General features: G+C 48.7%; 9 protein-coding genes across 9 annotated transcripts; 5 read left to right on the top strand and 4 right to left on the bottom strand.

Moving 5' to 3' along the window:
- Nucleotides 1-1,419: 1,419 nt before the first annotated feature.
- On the bottom strand, nucleotides 1,420-3,960 carry PRM1 (plasma membrane fusion protein prm1; the record flags this gene model as incomplete). Its single annotated transcript, XM_064894766.1, has 2 exons — nucleotides 1,420-3,620; nucleotides 3,951-3,960. The coding sequence occupies 2 exons, from the start codon at nucleotides 3,958-3,960 to the stop codon at nucleotides 1,420-1,422; spliced, it is 2,211 nt and encodes a 736-aa protein (XP_064757453.1).
- Nucleotides 3,961-5,302: 1,342 nt separating this feature from the next.
- LTR64_000382 (uncharacterized protein) lies at nucleotides 5,303-6,837 on the bottom strand (the record flags this gene model as incomplete). Its single annotated transcript, XM_064894767.1, has 2 exons — nucleotides 5,303-6,525; nucleotides 6,576-6,837. The coding sequence occupies 2 exons, from the start codon at nucleotides 6,835-6,837 to the stop codon at nucleotides 5,303-5,305; spliced, it is 1,485 nt and encodes a 494-aa protein (XP_064757454.1).
- A 1,573-nt stretch (nucleotides 6,838-8,410) lies between these two features.
- On the top strand, nucleotides 8,411-9,513 carry LTR64_000383 (uncharacterized protein; the record flags this gene model as incomplete). The annotated part of the gene is made up of 2 exons (XM_064894768.1): nucleotides 8,411-9,038; nucleotides 9,404-9,513. 2 exons carry the CDS (start codon nucleotides 8,411-8,413, stop codon nucleotides 9,511-9,513), a joined length of 738 nt encoding a protein of 245 aa, XP_064757455.1.
- A 1,386-nt stretch (nucleotides 9,514-10,899) lies between these two features.
- LTR64_000384 (uncharacterized protein) lies at nucleotides 10,900-11,604 on the bottom strand (the record flags this gene model as incomplete). The annotated part of the gene is made up of 1 exon (XM_064894769.1): nucleotides 10,900-11,604. The coding sequence occupies one exon, from the start codon at nucleotides 11,602-11,604 to the stop codon at nucleotides 10,900-10,902; it is 705 nt and encodes a 234-aa protein (XP_064757456.1).
- Nucleotides 11,605-12,706: 1,102 nt separating this feature from the next.
- LTR64_000385 (uncharacterized protein) lies at nucleotides 12,707-13,660 on the top strand (the record flags this gene model as incomplete). Its single annotated transcript, XM_064894770.1, has 1 exon — nucleotides 12,707-13,660. One exon carries the CDS (start codon nucleotides 12,707-12,709, stop codon nucleotides 13,658-13,660), a length of 954 nt encoding a protein of 317 aa, XP_064757457.1.
- Nucleotides 13,661-13,976: 316 nt separating this feature from the next.
- On the bottom strand, nucleotides 13,977-14,999 carry LTR64_000386 (uncharacterized protein; the record flags this gene model as incomplete). The annotated part of the gene is made up of 1 exon (XM_064894771.1): nucleotides 13,977-14,999. One exon carries the CDS (start codon nucleotides 14,997-14,999, stop codon nucleotides 13,977-13,979), a length of 1,023 nt encoding a protein of 340 aa, XP_064757458.1.
- A 332-nt stretch (nucleotides 15,000-15,331) lies between these two features.
- Nucleotides 15,332-16,702, top strand: RVB1 (RuvB ATP-dependent DNA helicase pontin; the record flags this gene model as incomplete). Its single annotated transcript, XM_064894772.1, has 1 exon — nucleotides 15,332-16,702. One exon carries the CDS (start codon nucleotides 15,332-15,334, stop codon nucleotides 16,700-16,702), a length of 1,371 nt encoding a protein of 456 aa, XP_064757459.1.
- A 1,893-nt stretch (nucleotides 16,703-18,595) lies between these two features.
- Nucleotides 18,596-20,718, top strand: LTR64_000388 (uncharacterized protein; the record flags this gene model as incomplete). The annotated part of the gene is made up of 2 exons (XM_064894773.1): nucleotides 18,596-20,149; nucleotides 20,203-20,718. The coding sequence occupies 2 exons, from the start codon at nucleotides 18,596-18,598 to the stop codon at nucleotides 20,716-20,718; spliced, it is 2,070 nt and encodes a 689-aa protein (XP_064757460.1).
- An 818-nt stretch (nucleotides 20,719-21,536) lies between these two features.
- Nucleotides 21,537-22,493, top strand: NRK1 (ribosylnicotinamide kinase; the record flags this gene model as incomplete). The annotated part of the gene is made up of 2 exons (XM_064894774.1): nucleotides 21,537-22,049; nucleotides 22,110-22,493. 2 exons carry the CDS (start codon nucleotides 21,537-21,539, stop codon nucleotides 22,491-22,493), a joined length of 897 nt encoding a protein of 298 aa, XP_064757461.1.
- Between the last annotated feature and the right edge of the window lie 41 nt (nucleotides 22,494-22,534).

The following is a 22,534-nucleotide window of genomic DNA, read 5'->3' on the forward strand; positions in this document are numbered from 1 at the left end:
CAGTACCTAGTTGTTAGTAATTTGTCGAAACGTGCGAGTCACGCACAAAGGGAATCCAAAACAGCCGTGACACGCTGCATGCCTGATTTTTGGCTTTTTTTCCTATTCCTTTCATCCTCCGCTAATTCCGAGTTTGCGCTGCAGAGCATCTCGAGTGAAATGCCCTACAGCAGGGTACCCGAATATGATTCCTCTGGTTCATGCTGCCTTCCAAACCACACGATCAGCGTATGACATTGATGACTCCGAGGTGGCGGGAGTAATACATGGTGTATGCGCTTTTAGCTGACCTCAATCTGCATGTAGATCGAGTATGGCGTCGTGACATGCAAGGTATGGACAGCTGCATGGAAAGCAGAGGTATCCAGGTAAAATCCATCACCTATCCCGCGACTCGAAAGCCACAGCGAACAGTAAAATTGTGACGGAACGGGGCTCAACATCGTCGCAACACATCTGGCAACCCACCACGTGGAATGGTGACTTTTGTCATGAGTATGTTCCCTTCGAAAATTCCTCCTACAACAAACCGAGTCCGCTTCATCCTCGAGATATCAGTATCCTCCACAAAAAATCACTCACTGTCCTCCAAAGAAGAAAGTGAGGCGGGAGACATCGTGATATATGATCGATAGCGACTTCACTCACTACTCTGCTTCGCCGACGAAAAAAGGAGCCAGGAAGCAGAAGGGGAGTCTAGACTTATCATTCCACTCTTCACGCAACTTTGGAAAGTCGATAACCCGCGATTTCAATGAAAGTTGAAAAAAGCAGGCTGCGCAGTTGCCACACAAACGAAGTGGCTGAGTTCCGAGAAACACAGGCCATTTCAATCGCACTCGACTTCATCTCTCACATGCACTTTCATTGTGTTCCCATCACCGTACCTCTTCTCCGAAGATCCGAGGCGTAAATGATGGATGAAAGTGAAGGGGCGGCCTGCAGTCTTTGAAAACAAAAAGTTCAGAGAGGCACATAAGGAGCTCCAAGGGGGTGGAGGGCTGCCAATGAAGGAGTTGGACGGAGCGACTGCGCTTCCAAAGTAGGGACAAGGAGGGAACTCTGATTCCTCAATCTTCACCAATTTTTTTTTCACACTGCATGTCTCATACGACAGTGCACACCACTTTCTCATTCCAGATCTCACATCCTCCACGTACCGTCCACAAGAGACTAGGCCATCATTGTGTTGGATAGGGTTGAATGGAGCAAGGAACTCTGTTAACCCGAGTATATCGTGACTCGTACAATCTTATTATTTGGTTAAAGTGTTTGATTTCGTTGTTTTTGTTGTTCATTGCTTTCGCTCGTCTCGTTCGTCATTCGTATACGATTTTCATAGTAGCAGACTTTCCGTAGCTCATGCAAGAAGTAAACATGTTCATTATTTCAGCTCAGCTCAGCTCTAGATCATAGGTCTCACGCCTTATTATCGCCATAGTAGCTCTGGCGTTGAGCTAGATTCTGCGTCTGCAAGGTCAATCGCACAGGAGCAGCTTTTTCGTCGCCGAAAGGATCGTCCCTGCTGTAGTGCGGTGCCGGTTCAGCAGGAACTTGGCGCTCATCTTGCAATGGGATCTCCGTAAAGTTGTCGTCTGTGCTCTTGAAGCGATCTTGGCCATCTGTTCTGAAATCCATAGGTGCGCTGATGCTTGGGTGGCAGTTTGTGGGTGAAACGGAATCGAAGTTCGGTATCCCGCCTTCGCCTCGTGTCTTGTCGCGACCATACCAGAGTATCAGAGCACGTAGAATTGCGACAAGGACGATGGAGAACCAGATCAGCACGACAACGGTGGAAATGATCGCCTCGGTCTTGATGTCGTCGAGTAAACTGTTAGTCACTCGGACCACGGCTGAAGAGATTTTGTCTGCTGTAGCGTCGCCAGGTGAGGCGAGAAACGATGAGTCAGACGACGAATCTCCAGCGAGTGAGGCAGCTGCACCAAGTGAGAATGTATCCTTGGGTAATTGTGGAAAGCTGACGTGAGCGTGGTCCTCAACCCAGGTAAGTGCCTTTTGGATACCTTCGATCTTGAGTCCGACCAAGCAGTTAAAAACTTCAGTGATCGGGTCATACAAGATGGTGCCACCAAAAGTCGAATTGAGGACGTTCGTGGTCTCCGATGTAAACTTGTTAAGCGTGTCGTTGATTGCGTTTACAGTTATATTGACCCAGCCGAACATGTCTCCATTGATATCGCTTTGTTTTTGCAGTATAACATCATTTGTTGATAGTGCCCATCGCTCGGAAGCGTTATTGAGCTGAAACATGACCTTATCGGCAAAATCTGCAACTTGACTTGTGAGTTGTGGTACTTGAGCTTGAATCTGCCTCAGAATAATGAGGTGGCAGAGGCAGGTAAACAAGCCAGCAATGCCCAGTGCAAGCACAAAGAGCGCAGCTTCAGTTGTAGAGTACGCGACAACCCATCTGATCAAATATTGCCTTCGAAGGGATTTGACCTTGCCTGCGAGCGTAATCCCGAAACCAGAAGTGTGTGGTCGGCTGACAATATAGACCACATCAAGAGGATCGTGAGCATTGCTGCCGACCAGACGGGATCGGTCTTGCATAAGACGCCAGCGACGGATCTCTCGGTAAGCCATAGGGATGCAAACTACGATAGCCGCAACTATGAGAGTGCCGATAAAGATCTTCTTGGCGTCGTAGATGAGCTTCACAAGACTATCGAAGAAGCCGTTGATACCGTTGTCGTCGCTGCAGAAACTCATCTGCTCTTTCTGTGGAACCGGAAAGAGACTTCGGTCAAAGTTGTAAACACCCAAACTCTCGTTGATCTCGTTCTTGAGCAGCACAAACGGCGTGCGAATAACGGTTTCGGTAAAATTCTTGACTTGATCGAAGTTTGGTATTGAGTTGTTGAGCTTCTGCAGATCTGCATCGAGTCCTTCGGGCATTTTGAGGTTTCTGACCGCGTCAATCTGCTTAGTGAGGTCAATATCAGGAACAACAAGGCTGCTCCCGAGACCGAGCGTGATCTTCTGTACAGCGTCTCGAACACCGTCCAGAGCTTTGTCGATGCCAGACAGGGCGGTGCCCATGTCGTCGCCAATGCTCGAGACGAGCTCGCCGAGCTTCTTGTTGGCGTCCTCGATCACGCCAATGACGGCACGAAGACTACCACTAACGACGAGAGTGATCAAGCAGAGGTAAGTATTGGTCATCAGACCAATCACGAACACGACTATTTCTTCAACGGCTGTCACGCTCATCGTCGCCATTGAGTAAAGGCCATTGACAGCTCTTTCGATACCAGAGGCTGTAAGTTCGTTGACTCCTTGGGACATATAGTGAGGCATTGATGCCATGGCTGAACCCATGTCTTCGACTGATGTACATGCTGATAGGGCTTCTCTACGAGCCGAGGAAAGGTTTCCATTAAGATCGTGAAGGGCGATGAGAGTTCGGGCAAGAACAAGTAACAACAAAATCGTCCAGCGATTTATCCAAACTTGAGATAGTCGGGCCTGTAGACCCAGGTAGGGTGTGACGGATGGTGCAGTATGTGGTGTAGATCGAGGTGGGTCTCGGTCGGAGAAGTATTCTCGCATCTCATGACTGCCAGCAGGCATAGATGGAGCATTACCAGCCAAGAAGGCTGGTAGGCGTGGTAGTTGCATGGCTTCCACAATGTATTATCTGTTAAGGAATGTGAGTGAGTGTCCTGAACGATATTGTCGCTCGATCGAATATTGTACAGTCAAGTAAAGTCAAAATGCGCCGAAAGAAATGCAAGAGATCGGTTGTGAATGGATCGGTATGCCAGACACCAATAATTATCCAAGTAAGCAGAAGGGGTATAACAAAAAGAAACTCGTGACAAGTATAGCTGGTGACAAAAGGTAGCGAACCATGGCTCAGTGACAACAGAGGAGGGATGAGTCTGGCTCAATAAGGCAAACAATGGAATATGAGATTTAGTACGTACCGCATTCCATTGTGATTTCCACACACAGCCACAAGGCGGCAGCAACGACATGTAAAGATAGACTGGGATGAAACATAGTGTTGGCAGTTTCATGAGTCCTCGTCAATCCAGGTACAGCCGCTGATGCCGCCAGACATCTCTCAGTCCAGACTATTGAGGTTGCGAATTGATTATCCAGCGAAGGTGTATCGCTTGTTGTAGCCGCGTACACCAAAATAGTGGGACCAAACTGAAGACCGGACAGCCAATGGACATGATTGAGACCTCCAACACGTAACGCAAGCGTTTGTGAAGATTGCTCAGATCATGGACGGTTCGCTATGGTTGCGTCGTATTTTCATGGGCTGTGAATGCGATTGTACTTCAGTTCTTTGCATCAAGTCGTGTTCCTGATCATCACATCATAATCCTCTCGACGTCCAGAATTGTGGCGCATTGTCGCAACCGTGAGAATTGAGCTGGTTCGGATAGTTACTGAAGCGTTGATCAGGATTGCGACGAAGGCGAGATGCAAAGTAGAGATGGTGGTTCGCCTTGAAGAACAAAGAAAGCATAGAAGCAAAACTTCAGTGCTGCGAAGAATATACACAAATCGTGGCGAGAGTTCTTGGAAACTTGCATCCTTGGAAACACCCTGGTCTAATTAGCGCAATAAGTGTAGAACAGGGCTACGAGTACGGTTGCTATTGGTTCACATTAACAAGCGCATCCGTCCCTATACTCGCGACAGTGACTATCTCTGCAATGAAAGTAACATTAAATTTACGATCATGATTACTGGCTAGTAAAACGTTGATAGATGAAAACGTGTTTGTCCGCATACTTATCCAGAAGGTGTACTCTATCAGTCACAAAGAAAGACACATATGAGTCGATGATTCAGCCCTTGTCCACATATTTGGAGCGACATATCTTACAACAAGGCGAGTTCGAGATCATGCAGCAGATGAAAGGACGACCAGAGCACAATCTACTCGCCGAAGTTAAGTTGCAAGATTCGCTCGTCGTTGCTGCCTGCGAAGCGACGTGCAGATCCACACGATAATGCCTACTCACGGCATCTAGCATCCACCACGCCCCTGAATAAGATGTTCATCGTTCAAAGCAAATGGCGATAAGTATGCGACGAGTATGAATGCGAAGATGACCGATCCACGAGTAGTGCGTAACTTTCACCGTCAAAATCGGAGCGAAGACAAGATGACCGTAGAGACGAGCAGGTGGATAGCAGAACGAAGGTCGCGAACACCAATCAGTGCACAGGTCATGTTCGATCAACGGCGCAAGCAAAGTCAATCATCCAGTGATAGCACAGGTGAAAGCATCGCCAGTCAGGTCATGGCGAGGTAAGTTCATCTGTGCTCACCTTGACCTTGACCACCTTGCTGCTGTTGTTGTGCCACAGCAGCATACCACATTCGTGCATAGTTTTCGTAGCCGCCATAAGGTGCGTACATGGCTTCCTGATCAGCGGTCGGAGCTTGTGCTTGAGGCACGGCTGTTGGATAAGCATTGGCACCTTGAGCAGGATACCTGTCGTAGTTACTAGAATCGTCTTGTGACCTGCCGCGAGCGGCGACAGCGTCGACCTTCTCCAGGATAGCACGCTTGGCAGCTTCAATGGAATTGCGGGTGCCTATCAGGCCAATTTCACGTTCGATATCACGGCCAGTGGGAGGCGATACGTTGATCTTGCATCCAGTTCGGTCTTGCATCTCACGAATGGTCTCACCTCCTTTGCCAATGATCATGCCTACTGCTTCGCCGGGCACGGTGATGGTGTCATTGACCTTGCTGTGAGGATCGCTCTGCCGGGCACGAAGTTCCTTGATACTGATGCCTTTTTGGTCGCTTTCTACGATTTCGAAGATCAGGTCTTTGGCGTGGCGTTGTGAGGCAGCACTGCCGATCAAGTTCACAGGCCGGTGGCCATTCACACTCTTGTTCTCGCCAACGATGTTGACGTGACAGCCACTGCGTTCTTGCAAGTCTCTGATGGTCTCACCCCCGCGTCCGATGATGAGGCCAACGGTTCGGTCTGGCACCATCACCTGCAAGCTGTCGCCTTCTTGGGTAATAGCCTCCATAGGCGCACCTGCATCTCGCGACTTGTCAGATCCTCTTTTGGCCAGTTCGTTGTCCTCAATGATCTTGTAGATTTCTGCTTTGGCACTTGCGACAGCAGCACGTGGACCAGAAACTCTGCAATGCCGTTTGGTGCCAGGGGTATCTGCGCTGTCAATGAACTGCACACGAGCACCAGTTTGACCCTCAACTCGTCGAAGATTCTCACCACCTCTTCCAATAATCAGGCCGACCAAACCTTTTTCTATTGCGACGACTTCAGAATCCGTGTTCTCGCCAGCTCTTTGAGGTGAACGGTCACGGTACGCAGGAGAACCGTAACGATCGCGTCGAGGGGAGAACGAGCGCTCTCGATTGAAATTGCGATCATTACCTCCACGTCGCTCGTCTCTGTAAGGATTGAAATTATCCCTGAAGTTGTCCCGTCCTCTTGGTGGAGAAGGAGACCTGGAGTGATGAAAGTTGCTTCGAGGGTCGTTTCGTGAGGCAGCTAGGATTTCAAGTTAGACTTCTGGTTTTCGTACTTGAGAATTGACTTACCTCGTGGGTCGTAGTTCTGGCGAGCTTTCGCCATGGCATCTGCAATGCTTACCGAGCCCGAGTTAATGGGTTTGATACCTGCGAGATCCACGCTGCCAGAATTGATGGGTTGAGGCAGGCCATAGGACATCTGTCCTGCCGGCGGAGGACTCGCATATTGAGGATATTGTCCTGGCAGAGGCAGGTTTTGTGCAGGAGTACCGCTTTGGCTCTGCGCGGCTAGAACAGCCAGGATATTCTGTAGGTCTGCCTGTTGTGCCATATGTAGAATCTGACAGTGAGTCGACTAAAACGCGTGCGAGTTGAATGTTCAAGTGCCTGTCTGTAGAGAACGTAAGTGGTAAGAACAAAGGACGAAGGTAGTTGTATCGGATGACAATATAGTAAAGAGATTGGGTTGTGTAAATGCGCGTTTGGGACGAGCAGCTTTTCACGTGAGCTGTCCAGTAGAGCCAACGTCGACTTTTTTACACCCTCAATTGAACGTTACTGTAGAATGACAAAATTTGTTACGATCAGATACACGAATTGACCTTCGCCTTACCCTTCTGTTACGATGAATATGGTACAAGAGCATATCAAGCATGCTTTTATTGCCTCGTCTGATATACCTGATCATGATCCCTTATCACCACTTCCAGCGAGCCCTTGTTTTACACTGCTGACGACCATTGCAAACGTATCCGCGCCTTGGTACTATACAACGCGAGAATCGTTACAAAGCTGCCTGGGTGCTAGTGATTGACAGAAAGAGAGATCTCGCCAATAAATCTTTGACTGCTCCTGCCTAATCAATCTGTGTTGACTCAAATCGTGGTAGTGACATCGAGACCAAAGCTCAGGCCTCACACTGCTAATGTCAACCATTATTTACTAATCTAGAAGATTACCAGCACTGACATTCATATATCTCTATATAGTCAAACATGGATGAGAATAGTAGGCATCTTTCTTTGGCCTTGTATCCAACTGACAACAGAGAACCGTCTCAAGTACCAGAGCTCAATGGCTCTTCCCACGCAGACACTGACAACAGCGACGTACCAACCGAACAGCATAAGCTGCGGATTATTGTGCTAACTCCGCGACCTCAACTTCTTGCTGAGTATTACCGCAGACTTGCTCTCTCGCAAAAGACGATGCAGGAGCAGAAACAACTTCATCGGGAGGACTTCGATCGGCTAATTTGGGACCTACTTCCTTCGAGGTAAGAGAACACGACAACGTGGTCAAAGACGAATGCTGAACAATGTAGCTTTCTATCAACGCCTTCGCCACTTGCACGCCGACTCGACCTGTCACGAAAGCGAAATACTACGGCGTACAAGTCCTTCCTAATCCACCACAATGGCTTTGAGCTGAAGACCTCCAATTTCATGTTTACCTACGAAGACAACATACATCTGAAGCCTTTCAGTCTGAACGATCAAGGTGATTTTACTGAGTCACTTCGGTCATGCGAGCGGGATGGTGGGAAAGCGTCGGCAATGTAGGGAATTGCACGATCGTTCTGTCAAGAAATCACGTTCCCGCCGCAGTCACACGAGGACTATCGACTTTGCGATGAACAAAAAGCTATCGCAGGGCTAATTCTGCAACACCTCCTCCATGCTTGGGAGCCGAAACAATTTCGTGCCGATCATGCCTGGCCCTTCGGTATACGTGCTGTCAAGCTGGTTGACACAGACACTCATTTTGCTCGTGTAAAATCAAGATTGCAGGCGGAGAAGAAGTGCATTGCTACATGGGGTGCCTATGATGAGCTCGAGCTGTTGATCGACACTCTTCTCCAGGATAAAGGATTCTTCCAGTGCACGATTAGGCCCTCTAGAACCATGAAGCAGGCTTTCAGCAGTGCCAACGACTCGGTCAAACAACTTGACCAAACTGTTAAGGACGTCGTCAAGAGCCCGCATTTGAAAGTGTACGACAAATTCAGCACTTTCACCCTCCTACTCACTGTCAACTTCACTCATGAGGATTTTCTGCAAACGTTCCAGGCCCGCAAACAAACGTTTCCAGAACTTGCAGCTACGGCCTTCTTTTGCTTCTTACAAGCATTGGACTATGTTGGTAGCAAAAAGCATCGGAAACAAGAGAACTTGCATTCCAAGTCATACTTGCAATTCATGAACTCAACACATCCCGTCTCAGGCGATATGTCATCGAAAAAGCGCAAGCAAAGCGAGGACGCACAGAAGCTGATTGTACAAGGATTGACAACTCTTCCTCAACCCGGACCTCACGCCGAGCCTTCGCCAGTTACTCCCACGCCCGAGACAGTCACGGAAGCAGATCCTCAGTTGTTTGCAACTCCTTCCTCGCAAAAGACTACTTCCAGCTTCTTTAGTGCGGTCGAAGACATCTCGGATTTGAGATCTCATACAGAGGAGGATGCTTCTAGCGAGGAGCTGGATCAAGATACGTCCTCAAACGACTATGCACCAGTCAAATCGCGTGCAAGTGAGCCCAACAGTCCACGTAGACCTGTTTCCTCTCCATCTACCTCTGAATCACGATTTATCTACCTGCAAGATCCTGTAACGCAGACGGCTGATCGTCTTGAGTCGCAAGGGTCACAATTGAGCGTTCAATCTCTGTCACCTGTTTCCGGATCTGAACCATCTACGCTACGGTCCACATCAAGCTCGAGCACGCCTGCGTTGCCTCATCATTCTGCTCTGGTTATGTCTACAGGCACCAGTGCTTCACCAACAATCAAGAGTACACAAAGCAAACGTGATCAGGCTTTCTTGCCGTATACAAAGCCTCTAGCTGCAAAGTCCGCAACAGAGTCCTCTATCGGTCGGAAACCTTCGTATGCTCAGGCTGTGCGAGGGACGCTCAACTCATTATCACCGATATACGAAGAGCGGCCATCTCTATCCTCCTTGATTCAGGAACCGTCACATACCGAAACAAAATCTCCAGCATCTGACCAGCTAAGATCTTCCTTTTCGAGCCACTCTCTTTCGTCCGAGGCATCTACTGTTGTTCCAACAAGTCGTCCAACAAAGTCCATGCGTTGTGACTCTTCTGTCTCACAGCCCCTACAACCAAGCCATGTAGTCGTGTCACACCCGAACTCCAAAGCCACCAACCTCAGCTCGTTGCCTGGCAGGACCATAACGAGCACATCTGCTCATGCACCACCCGTGTTCTCCCCGCCGCACAGTGGTAGCGACTCATCATCAACTCGTTCTAGCCGCTCTCGGACCTCAATAGGCTCACCTCCTGGTCAATTGGTTTCCACACTATTGAGCCAATCACCATTCTTCTCCTACACCGAGCCAAATGCGGCGACTCGTTGTCTCTTCCCAATTTGTCAAGCGCACACGAATTCACATGATAGGTCGACGGTCGTATGTCCTCGCTGTGGACCCTTCTCGTACAATCGCTACTGCAGCGTTCAACACCTGTATGCTGATTTATGTCGGCATTACAGCGGTGGCGGCGAATGCGACCGACGACTCAATACACTGCCATATGTTGACGAATCAACGGTTGATGTGCTTTACCGACCAAGTCGCCCGTTCATATCAGCTGCAGACCAGCTCTGTGATTCACTCGAACGACACCGTCAAGCAGTATACCACTCCTGTCCAACAGACCTTGACGCCGACTACTACATCTTCAAAGATGCCGATATAATCACAGAACGCATCGGTGAGAACTCCGCACTTACCAAAGATCTGCTGCTGGCTTGTCGTGGGCGAGGCTCAGTCGCAGCAACAATCACAATACCACACACGGATCCACGCAAAGCAGCGTTTCAGCAATTACTCAAAAAATTGCTTGCATCGGGCGTAGGTGCGCATGCTGCTTCACCTTCCGATTGTCGATTTTTGTATTTGTGTATCAAATACAACTTGAAGAGCAGGGGTCTATGGGATGATATCATGATAGATAGAGTTGGACTGGCGACGCAATTGGAGTTTGGGTATAAAGTGGCTGAAGCTGATTGGTATTAAGAGCTATGGAAGACATCGTTGGTCAGCTGCAAAACGAACGAACGTCTGCGCGGCAGAAGTAATGTTCGCACAACGATGAAGTGGCATTGATGGGACTTGAGAAGGTTTCAGAATCTGTAAAGTGGCCATGAAGTCTTCAATCTTGCTATTCAGCTCCCATAGCTACTTGAAGGATTCTGATGTTGTATATTGAACCATGGGGTTAGCTCTTCCGTCACTTTGTCGCTACTGATAAGTACAAACCGTTGATGTTGATCGAGAATGTCGACCGAGAATTGATCAAGTGCTGTACCATGATGCAAACCATTCTCTCTTTCCAGCACAACCCCTTGTCTCCACGAGCGCAGGATGTACTAACCACTTCCCTGCACTTCGCAACTAGTAGCAAGCTCGGCCTCTGTCAGTTGTACGATATCCGCTATCGCTGCCAGTTTCAAGTCTCTTTCTTCCTCCAACCTAGCCTTCTCGTCCTCCACGGACTGTGTATGCCACTTTTCTGCTTTACTAACTAGTTGAACGACGATTTCCCTGAATTTCTGGGGGTCTGGATTTACTGTATGCTCCTTTAGCTCTTCCAGCTCGATTTCGTGCTCAAGTTCGAATACCTCATCGTTGAGCGACGGAAGTGTAGATAGGTGTCGTAGAAAAGGTACGTACTGTGCCAGTAAGGCGGGCACTGATCTCTGGCTTGTGATAACACTGTAGATATCTTTAAGTTCTGGCCATCCTTGGATAGTGAAGGTCGAGCACCGAAGGTATTTGAAGCTCTGAAATGCCGTCAGGTAGCATGCTGCTCTCTCGGCCTCAGACTCGGTGTGCACAAGAAGTCGTGGCTTGAGGCTTACATCCTTGCCTTGGAGGAGGTCCTGGAGGGCGTGGCAAGCAAAAAGAACCTCATCTTCATAGCGAAATTGCATGAGAACGTGGAAACGTTGGAATCTTTTCAAGGTCGCATAGTTGACAAGCAGCCAGACTCTTTCTTCCTCATCCAGCCTCATAAGTTCTGACTTTTGGCTAGACAATGACTCATTGCCGTCGTCATCGTCATCGTCAATCATAAATTTGAGGTCACCTTTCGCAAGATCCAACAAATTAAGCTTCGTAACGTCTTCCACCTCGCTGCATTGGCTCCGGCTATGTATATAACTTCTGAGTATGCAGAAATAGAAACCGTCCGTATGCAGGGAGCAATTGATCCCAACGATATTCTCTATGTACAAAATGTTGATCCCTTCCGAGTAGAGCTGCTGACAGATGTGCAAGAGCTGTGCAGAGAGCTGTAGAATTGTTTCGAAGATGTCCTCTGAAATCTCATAGATATGTGGCAGCGGCTCCTCCTGTTTCAACAAGTCTCGGAGGATAATGGTTCGAAGCTCGAAAGGCAGAGACAGTAGCGGTGACTGAGCCTGTGTTGCTCAGGGCTTCGAGAAGACGACCATGATGTTTCTTGTCAAACCTCAAGGCTTTCCTGACTGGTTGAGTGCTTGAGATAATTCCTCGAAAAAGAGACAATGAGGAGATTAAGATTCAACAACAAGACAGCTTTGACAGTGAAGAAATTCTTGGGTCGATGCGAAGAAGAAAAGAAAGAGGTTGACTGCGAGTAATTACCCACGCTCAGGTCGCTCCTGCTTCATTTGAATCGAACGAACATTCTATGTTCTTAAGCCAGTCCATAGCGTATCAGCGATAGCTATCACCTACTTATGGTAATCAGGCTGTCGCTACCGTAAATTTCTGTACAATAGCGACGCCTCTTGTGAAGATCCTTTCGCCAACTCATGATTATCTCAAATATAAGTGTATGTTTAGATTACCGCTCAGAATTCGAGTCAAACCTCGTGGGCGCACGATCTTCATGGTGCAACGTGTTTTAGACCACGGTGCTAGAGCCAATTGTGTCAAGACTATACCAGCAAGGTGAAGTCCAAATAAGAGTTCGAGACACTGGTGACGAGAAAGAGGTTGTCAATCATGTACCACTGAATCTTGGCAGTTCAGTCCTAGCCTCGATCTGCTTCTCAATACTTACAGCGAGAGATATTGTCTTCAAATCTGCCTCGAAGATAGCTTCTACCTTGTGCAAGATTGTGTCTCTTCAGTCGCATCGTATTCGGCAGTGGTTTCTCAAGCACGCGACGCGATGATCCAGCTTGATTCATGACCCACCTCATTCCACCCAAGCAGGCAGTTCGTACCCTAGATACATACCCGAACACAAACCACAGCTATGAAGTGACAATCCGCTTCTCAGCGTCCATATCGGACCTCCCGCTCTCCGTTCCCGCCAACAATGGACCAACCACCGCAACTCTCAAGCAGCTCGTTCGAGCCTCTCTCCCAGTAGACCTAAAGGACAAGCGGATTCGTCTGATCCACGCAGGCAAGGCACTTGATGATGCCGTACCACTCTCTACAAGCCTGAAACGGCTGGTCAGCAGACCTCCAAGCCGAGTCGCTACACCAGGACCCTACGATTCGGGCGCTGATTCAGAGACTGGCGACAAGAGCAAAGTCAAAGGCAAGCAGGCAGTGCGTGAAATAACGTTAGCACGCGTCTATATACACTGTTCAATCGGCGATGTGACCCTGTCACCAGAAGACCTAGAAGCAGAAGCAGCTCTCGCATATCCCACCCAGATTGAAAAGCAGGACACTACTACCCAGCAGTCGCAAGATGAGTCCAACACAAATACAACCACACCCGCTCCTCGAGGATTCGAGCGGCTCCTCACAGCAGGCTTCACCGCCTCTGAAGTCGCAGCTCTCCGACTGCAATTCATGTCCATCCAGTCTCATACACATACTCCAGATACGATGCCCAGTCCGAACGCGCTGCGAGCGATGGAGGACCAATGGCTTGATAATTCTGGTTCTCTAGGTCTTGACGAGACTGCTGCTGGAGCAACTACAGCAGGAGGAATTGAGGACGACAGTGCACGAGGAGCGCTGGATGACATGATTTGGGGCACTACATTTGGTTTCTTCTGGCCTGTAGGATGTTTGATTTGGGGTTTGAGAGAAGAAGGCATATTTAGTCCCAGGCGAAAGATTGCAATCGCTGTTGGGGTTGTGTTGAATCTTGGATTAGGCTTTGTTAGATGGGGTGGGTAGATATGACACGAGAGATGGAGACAATCGACGTGTTCGAGCTCGTATATATTGTATAGCTATTTGCGATGTTTGTTGGGAGCAGAATTCATTGAGGTGATGAGTAGCTCCTGAACAAACAAGAAGATTAGTCCTCAGGCCTCTCGTACACCAAGTACAAACACGTAGACAGCTCCAAAGGCTCACTCTGCCTCAGTCCTGGATCAGAGGTGGTTAACGAAGCCAGCGCCCTCCGAGGCAGAAGCGAAGACATAGTAATACGTTGAACAATATGATACAATAATCTATCAAGCCTCCAACACAACGATACTGTATATTCTCACGCGGGCATAGCAGGCGGCGGCTGCTCAATGTCCACAACATCAGAAGCCTGAGGAACATGACCATGCAAAAAGTCCTCCCCAGCTTCAGCCTCATTCGCAGTAGTGACCTCCTCCAAGCTCTTCAGACCCTGCCCAGATCTACTCTCTATACCCTTCCACTCACCCTGCTTATTCTGCACCTGTATTATCCCAAACCCTGTCTGAACTGGAGGTAATTGACCCCTCTTAGTCGGCTCCTCCTCCACCACATCCACAGGAAGCTCGAATTTCGCTGGGTCGTACACGTCCAGAGATCTTATTGGTTTTAGCTTCTCCTCCCATCTCAGGGTATGCTTGAGATGTTTCTGGAATTTGTCGTCCTTGGTCTTTAGCTGCTGCCATCCAACAACCATTTTCTCGAGAATGCTGCTTCTGACGACGGGATCCTGCCATGCTTCTGCGAAAGTGGCATTGACTCCGCTTGCTTTGGTCAATCCTAACTTCTCTCTCTGTTTCTCGTGTTTCTTCTTCATGGCCTCGGATTTGAGGACCAGCCAACGGAGCTTCCAGCCTAGCATGCCTAGCTCTTTCAGACGTGCTGGCTTCTCGCCTAGAAGGTACTCGTCTAAGCCGCCGCATTTAGCTATTGTTCTGGAAACACGAGCTGTGCAGGGCAGGTTCATTTCAACGTTAAGTGCTTTGCTTTGTAGCTTCTCAACCCGAACGTTAGGGTACCATTTGCGCAGAGTCTTTCCTTTGTTCCGACCGTCAGATATCTTGTTCCCGCTCTGGATTGTAGCGCCCCCATAGAGACCGTGGTTGGCTTCCTCAAAGTGACGGTTCTTGTTGTATGGGTAGGGAGGCATCGCGGGATCTGTTGCTGCCAGCCATGGTTGGGATAATGTATGCTGTGCGTCTGCGTTGGGATAGAACTTCTTTATGTATTGTGGTCGTTCTTTGGCTTTTGGGCCGCGGACGTGGTATTGGATCGTGGTAGGAGACTTTTCAATCGCTTTGAGCTGCACCCGGGCTGCTGCCATCGTGGAGCGAGGTTGCAGAGATATTCTGTGCTTTTACTGTCGCATCATGTTAGAAGCAATTACTGGATGCGCAACTGATGCACGGGTTGTGGTCAGAGCGACAAGTAGATGGTAGTTAGTGATGAACTCGGAGTAGTAAGAAATGAGGCTCCGACATTTGCATGTTGCATTTCGTTCTCACGCGAATGCAAACAATAATTACAACTCTGCTTTCCACAATTATTTTCCAGCACACCTGTGTTCGTCGCTCCTTCGTTGCCACGATCGCATACCTCTTCGACACGTTTCGACGCGCTTGAAAATATTGTCGTACTGGCAGAAGCTCCACAACCATGGTCAATATCACAGAAGTCAAGGGCAGTGGTCGAGATCACAGAACCGCAGCACACACCCACATAAAAGGCCTGGGTCTCAAATCAGATGGCACAGCCGAAACCTTAGGCAATGGCTTCATTGGCCAAGTCGCAGCCAGAGAAGCCTGCGGTGTGGTCGTAGACCTCATCAAGGCTAAGAAAATGTCAGGAAGAGCGGTCATGCTAGCGGGTGGTCCAGGAACAGGAAAGACAGCATTGGCACTCGCTGTTGCGCAAGAGCTGGGTACGAAGGTGCCTTTTTGTCCGATCGTTGCTAGTGAGGTCTTCTCTGCAGAGGTCAAGAAGACGGAAGCTTTGATGGAGAACTTCAGAAGAGCCATTGGACTAAGAGTGAGGGAGACAAAAGAGGTCTACGAGGGCGAGGTCACAGAGCTCATACCTGAGGAGGCTGAGAATCCGCTTGGTGGTTATGGAAGGACTATATCACATCTTGTGATCACCTTGAAGAGCGCAAAAGGCACAAAGAAACTGCGACTAGACCCAAGCATATACGAAGCTATTCAGAAGGAGCGAGTCACAGTCGGAGATGTCATCTACATTGAGGCCAATACTGGCGCATGCAAACGAGTCGGCCGATCAGATGCCTATGCTACAGAATTCGACCTCGAAGCTGAAGAGTATGTACCAATACCGAAGCGAGAAGTACACAACAAGAAAGAGGTGGTGCAAGATGTCACACTACACGATCTAGATATGGCAAACGCGAGACCACAGGGTGGGCAGGATGTTATGAGCATGATGGGCCAGCTGATGAAGCCGAAGAAGACAGAGATTACGGACAAGCTGAGAGCAGAGATTAATAAGGTGGTCAGCAGATATATCGACCAAGGTGTCGCCGAGCTCGTACCTGGTGTGCTCTTCATCGATGAGGTACATATGCTGGACATTGAGTGCTTTACATACCTGAACAAAGCACTAGAAAGTCCAATATCACCTATCGTCATCCTGGCCTCGAATAGAGGTAACACGGTTATTCGAGGTACTCAAGACATAACTGGCGCTCATGGCGTACCTCCAGATCTATTGGCACGATTGTTGATTGTTCCTACTCATCCATACAACCCACAAGAAATCCAGCAGATCATCAGGATAAGATCGAAGATTGAGGCAGTTGCGATCTCAGATGCTGCATTACAGAAGGTGTCAGAACATGGTGCTAAGGTGTCTTTGAGGTACGCCTTACAATTGCTTACACCTGCGAGCATCTTGGCCAAGGTCAATGGAAGGCAGGAGATCAACCCAGACGATGTTGCTGAGTGTGAAGATCTATTCATTGACGCGAGGAGGAGTGCGAAGCTGTTTGAGAGTTCAGCTGGTTTTGTGAGTTGAAGGGTCAGTGGCAGCGAATGCCTGTGTACTAGGTAATGTGGAAGCTTCGAGTGATGTCTGTCTCTTAGGCGTTCATATTGTGTCCAATTGTCATGCAAGCGATTGAGGAGTTACTTCTACTACTATTCACGAACGAGGGAAAAATGGAATGGATGGAAGTTTAGTCAATGGTGAGACGATGAATATAGAAGACCAGCCGGAAGAAAGGTTTCTGGTGCTCGCTCAAAGAGCAAGAACGTCTTCGATAGTACCAAGTACGAACGTGTTCTCATTGGGAAAGAATTCGAAATCGAAGGTGTGAAGGTAATATTTTTGATCATCATTCTTTTTTGTCTACAAATTTATTGTCAGGTATTGAGCCTTGCGAAAATACTTTTGCGAACGACCTGTAGATGCCCACGTTAGCGAATTCCCTTCACATTTGCTATCGTGATATGTAGTAAACTTGTGCTCCAATCAGACATCCAAGGAAGGTATTGCAACGATCACTGACTCCTCTGAAAAAGGTTCTTGCGAGGGCTATCGTGGAAACTGCGAATGTGGAAAAGGTTTCATCATAAGAGGCTTCGTGTTGGAAAGGCGAGGAGAAGGAACGTACCATGTATGAGGTTCGGTCGCTGGGCTTTTAATTAACTGTTCCTAGATTACTTTAGCAATAGTTAGCAAAAGTTCGATATTGAGACCTTTAAATTGTATAGAAAGACTTCTCAGACAAACAATACTGGCAAGTAGCAGCTCGTCGAGGAAAGACGAACCGAGTGTATCTTCATGGACGATTCTGCGTTGTTAAAGAAGGAAGGTGTGGTTGACATCTTTGAAGAGGTATGAGAGATTGCGCGAAAACGAAATTCACTTACCATTGTTTGTCAGCTGAGATTTTTGAATCTCACAGGCCACCTGAAAAGCGTTGACAGTCGACGACCTGGACGAAGACGTGAAGGAAATGCATTGCTGGAAGTAAGACACGATTTATTACAGCAAATTTAATGATTTGCGGAAATCTGATGACGACGGCAGGTAGACCGAAACCCTAAAAGCTGTAAGTGTTGAAAACTTGCCGTTCCGTAGAAGGATCGAGTAGTGCCAAAGCAGCTACGAGTATCTTTCCTGTAAAGGAGCTACGTGGTAATGTACAACTTGCTGGTTGTCAAGCAAGCCGAGATACAGAGGTAGGACACGTTGGTAAACCGTGCCTGATCACCAGCGATACTCCGTATGATCAACCACGGACTGTCACCTCTACTACTCGTATTACTGATGAGGTTACGCATTGCACAAAACATCCAGAGCTTAGTGGAGGGGAACACATAAACAGCAACAACAACGACACAATCTGCGCTCTTTGCTTAATCGACCACAAGCCACTCGTTTTCGGTGTCGATCTGAAGTTGAGATTGCGCGACTCACCACTCTCGCACTCTCGCACTCTCGCATTCTCCCGGCCCCGTCCCATTCGACTCCCGATAAGTCTGAGTCGCACCAACACACTACACGCCACGCGACAAACTCTTCACACACTTCTCGACAAACATTGCCGATATGCGCCGAAGATAGTGGTCAACCATCGACGACTTTCCGGTCGATCGGCAGTCTCCACGTGCACGAGCACAAGCACTCTGACCACGCTCGACACGACGTAATTCTTGCGACTATCTCGTACACCGAGAGCCGATCGCGAGACGACACACCTACGATCTCTACGAATGCCGCCCATGTGAGGGTCAGCATCGAGGCATACGCGCACTCCAGCGCCATATCAAGATACCTTGTGGGTCGCGGCACATCCTCTAGCGATATCGCACGTCAAGCACAACCTCGAGGCTCGTGATCGCAGCGCATGCGACCAGCTTATTGTCCCAGTAAACTAGAGCTCAAGACTATCCCACTGCAAAGATGATGGCTACTCCATATCCCGCTCAAGCTGGCATGGGTCCTGGGCACCCGGGCATGGCGCATGGTCATCCTATGCAGGTCCAACACGGAGCACATATGGGCCAGCCAAATCCTGCCATGATGGCTGCCATGCATCCTGCTATGTCCGGGCCTCAAGTCACCCAAGGTGGTCCTATGGCCTCTGGCATGCCAACCAATCCAGGTACTCCTGCACCTGGTGGCCCTATGCAAAATGCTATGGCGATGGCACACCTGAGTGGTCAAGGGCCCATCTTTCAAAATCAGCACCCAGGCATGGGTGTAAATCAGATGCAACAGATGAACGCTAACATGATCGCTCGACAACGCGCCATCAACATGATGGCTTCGCAGAACGGTCAGCATGGTATGATGCATATGCAAAACATGCAGAACATGCAGAACATTCCTATAAATCCCGCTCAGATGCATCAAATGAAGGCCATGAACATGCCTATGCAACAGATGCAGCAAATGCAGCACATGACCCCACAGCAGCAACAGAGTTTCATTCAACAGCAACAACAATATCAGACCCAGCAGCGTATGCTGGCACAACATGCCGCTAATCAGCAACAAATGATGAGTCGACAGGCTCAGGCACAACAGCAGCAGCAACAACAGCAACAAGCGCAAGCCAGTCAACAGATGCAAATGAGCAGATCTCAGGAACCAGTAACACAACCACCGCAACCTCAACCAACACCAGCACCACAAGCTCAGGTCCAGCCACAAGCCCAATCTCAACCAGCTCCTCAAGCACAACAGCAAACACCACAACAGAAGCCACAGCAACCACCACCTCCGACTACGCAGCCACAGCAGCAAAACGTAACCACGCCACAGATCAAGCAGGGTGATCCTGACGATGAAGTGCAGACGAAAGCAGAAATCAACAAGCAGCAAATTCTACTAGATGAATCTTTGAGAGGCCAAACTCAAGACTTCAGTGGTCAGTGTATTCTGCAACTCTTGTCATACTACGATAGTCTTGCCTGTCCGCAAAGGCCTTATGATCTCGACTATTGGCAAGAAGTAATGGCGAAGTACTACTCTCCCCTGGGCTCCGTCCGTCAGCAACTTTACAACGCCAAAACGCATAGCGACAAATCCTTTCAGCTGAGGTACCCTTCCTTGGCTCGTTTCTACCATTCACATTTCAGACATGGCATCAAGAAGATCTTCATGCAGTCGTTCGAGCACTCGCAAGGGGCGTTGCCAAATGGCGGCTTTCACGTATGGAGCAAGAAGCTATATGTCACCTACGAATATGATGACGGTGTGAGGATTATGACCCACGGCGAACTGAACGTGAATTTTGACGAGATGCAAAAAATTGAGCACTTGCATGTAGCAGTCAAAGGCTGGACAGAATTCGTACCACGAGCGATGTTGGAGCCACAATCACCTGAACAAAGTCGACAAAGTCCAAAATTGAGCAAGAAGAACTTGCCAAAAGCCCAGCCGCGGCCAATGCTGCGACGATCTCCTGTCAACGAATGGGGTGTTCCACCCAACATGTTACAATTTTTAGAGGTATGTTAACGCACATAGAAGCGGTATAGTACGTATTCTGATATCAATTGCAGATCGCCGAAGTCATGACCACCATGGAACCACTCATGGAATACTACTGTACTCATGCAGTTGGTGGACCCAGAGAAGCGTTCAACAGGTTGTCTGCTGAAAGACAGGAGTACCAAACGAGACTCCAGAATGCAAACGCTGCCGCTGCGAACGGACAGATACCGTTCCCGAACCAGCGAATGGTGGCCATGAACCCACCAAATCAGTTCCAATCACCTGCTCTAGCGCATCTTCATCTGCCTCAGAACCAGCATTCGCCGACCATGAATCATACACCTAGCCCTGGACACCCAAGTCAAGGCGGCATCCAGATGGTTCACCAGATGTCCGCTCAAGGCTCAAATCTTAGCGGTAGTCAAGGACCAAGCACTAATACCAGTCCGAATGTGACTAGTAAGAGGCGAAGGGCCAGCAATATCAAAGAAGAAGAGACTGCCGCAGCTGTGGCGGCAGGGAACGAAAAGACGAAGCCCAGTCCACGTGTCAACGCGAAGCGGCAGAAAGGAGCACCGGCCTAGTACGCCAGTGACCCTGTTTTCCTGCCAATAGATGACTTTGTCTCTGACTGGGGCAGAATTTGAGCGTTTGGATATAAAACGTTTTACCTCAGGACGTTCTGGTGTTTGGGAGCATAGAGCCCACGTACGCTCACGGAAAGAACGGATACGACACGACCTCGACATGAACCATCATGTTGATTTTGATTACTGATTGGAGTAGGAGAACATGGGAGGAAAATCTTGTATTATATATTGTTCATGTTTATGTTTAACCTGGATTTCCTGCATAGCACTGGGATTTTTGAACGCATGAAGAAATGGTCAGGCTGGCACGAGGGCGCGATGCTCGTGTACTCACTTGACTGATGATATCTATCTATCTACCTTAATCCTCATGCAACCTGTTCAATCTAATAGATACTCATTTTAGACATCTCAGATCGTGATTTGGTAATTCTACAACCTCTCTGCTGTATGTGGCTGTGTGGTGAAGCTTCTAAAATTGTGCATCAAGAATCTGGTACTTAAAGACCCGTTGATCTTCATTCAAGCCTGCTGTCAAGCTCTCCCTTTATTGTCGCTGAAGTGGCAGGAACGATCGACCAACCATGAATTCCTAAGCTAGAATATGATCATACTCGTGAAATTAAATTTACTCACATCGTGATATCAGTGGTCTCTATCTCATTTTATTCGACTGCTCAAGCACGATGCTTGCAAACTACTAAACATGACTTTCGGAATGACTCAACAACCTACAAAAACGAGATGCCTGACCAACTCCTAAAACTTATTCAGTTACGATAGATTCACTCATATATCGACACAATAAAACCATGCCACCTCACGCCCTACCCAAATCACCACCATCTACATCTACCTCCTCCAAAACCACATTCATCATAGGCCTGTCCGGTCCATCCTCCTCCGGCAAAACCACCCTCGCCCGCCTCCTCCGCCAAATCTTCAACATCAACCCGGGCTCCTCCAATCGTACTAGTCCTCTCCGCCTCTTCATCCTCCACGAAGACGATTTCTACAAAACCGACAAATTGATCCCCCGGGACACCTTCACATCAGCAGAACACGGCGAGCGCGAACTCGACGACTGGGATTGTGTCGAGAGTATCGACTTACCGTTGTTGAAACGGGTATTGGGGCATGTTAAGCGGTGTGGAGTTGGGCCGGATGATTTCGCGAGTAAGGAGGATCAGAATACGGTTGGGGAGAGTGGTGTTGATGAAGGGGAGGTGCGGGAGTATCAGGGGAGGGTGAGAGAGTGGGTTGATACATTGAATATGGGATTGGATTCTGGTGCTGGCGCTATTAATGGAACGGCGACAGTTAACGTATGTATCCTCGATGGCTTCTTGCTATACCCGGATCCAAACTCCAAGCATGGAAGTCAGGAAAAAGAACTCTACGAAATTCTAGACCCACTACTTGATTTAAAGCTGTTCTTGCCGAGTTCACGGCAGAAGACGATTGAGCGAAGGACGAAACGGACTGGATATGTCACGCTTGAGGGGTTCTGGGCTGATCCGCCGGGATATGTGGAGGATGTGGTGTGGCCGAATTATGCACGGGACCATGCGTGGCTTTTTGATGGTGGAGACGGGGATGGTTCAGAAGCCTCAAGGCAGCAGGCTATTGATGATGGTCGAGTGGATAGAGATGTTGCGGCGAGACATGGTGTACACATTGGACCAGGCTCGGGTGATGTGCATTTGAGGGAGATCTTGCCGTGGGCTATTGAGAAGATAAGGGTTGTGCTTGGACAGGCAGCCACTTGATGGAGTGAAGGTCAGAGAATCACTTCACTGGATCCGGTTGT

Source organism: Lithohypha guttulata (assembly GCF_036872675.1).
Source record: "Lithohypha guttulata strain CCFEE 5908 chromosome Unknown scaffold_1, whole genome shotgun sequence".
Classification (NCBI taxonomy): Eukaryota; Fungi; Ascomycota; class Eurotiomycetes; order Chaetothyriales; family Trichomeriaceae; genus Lithohypha; species Lithohypha guttulata.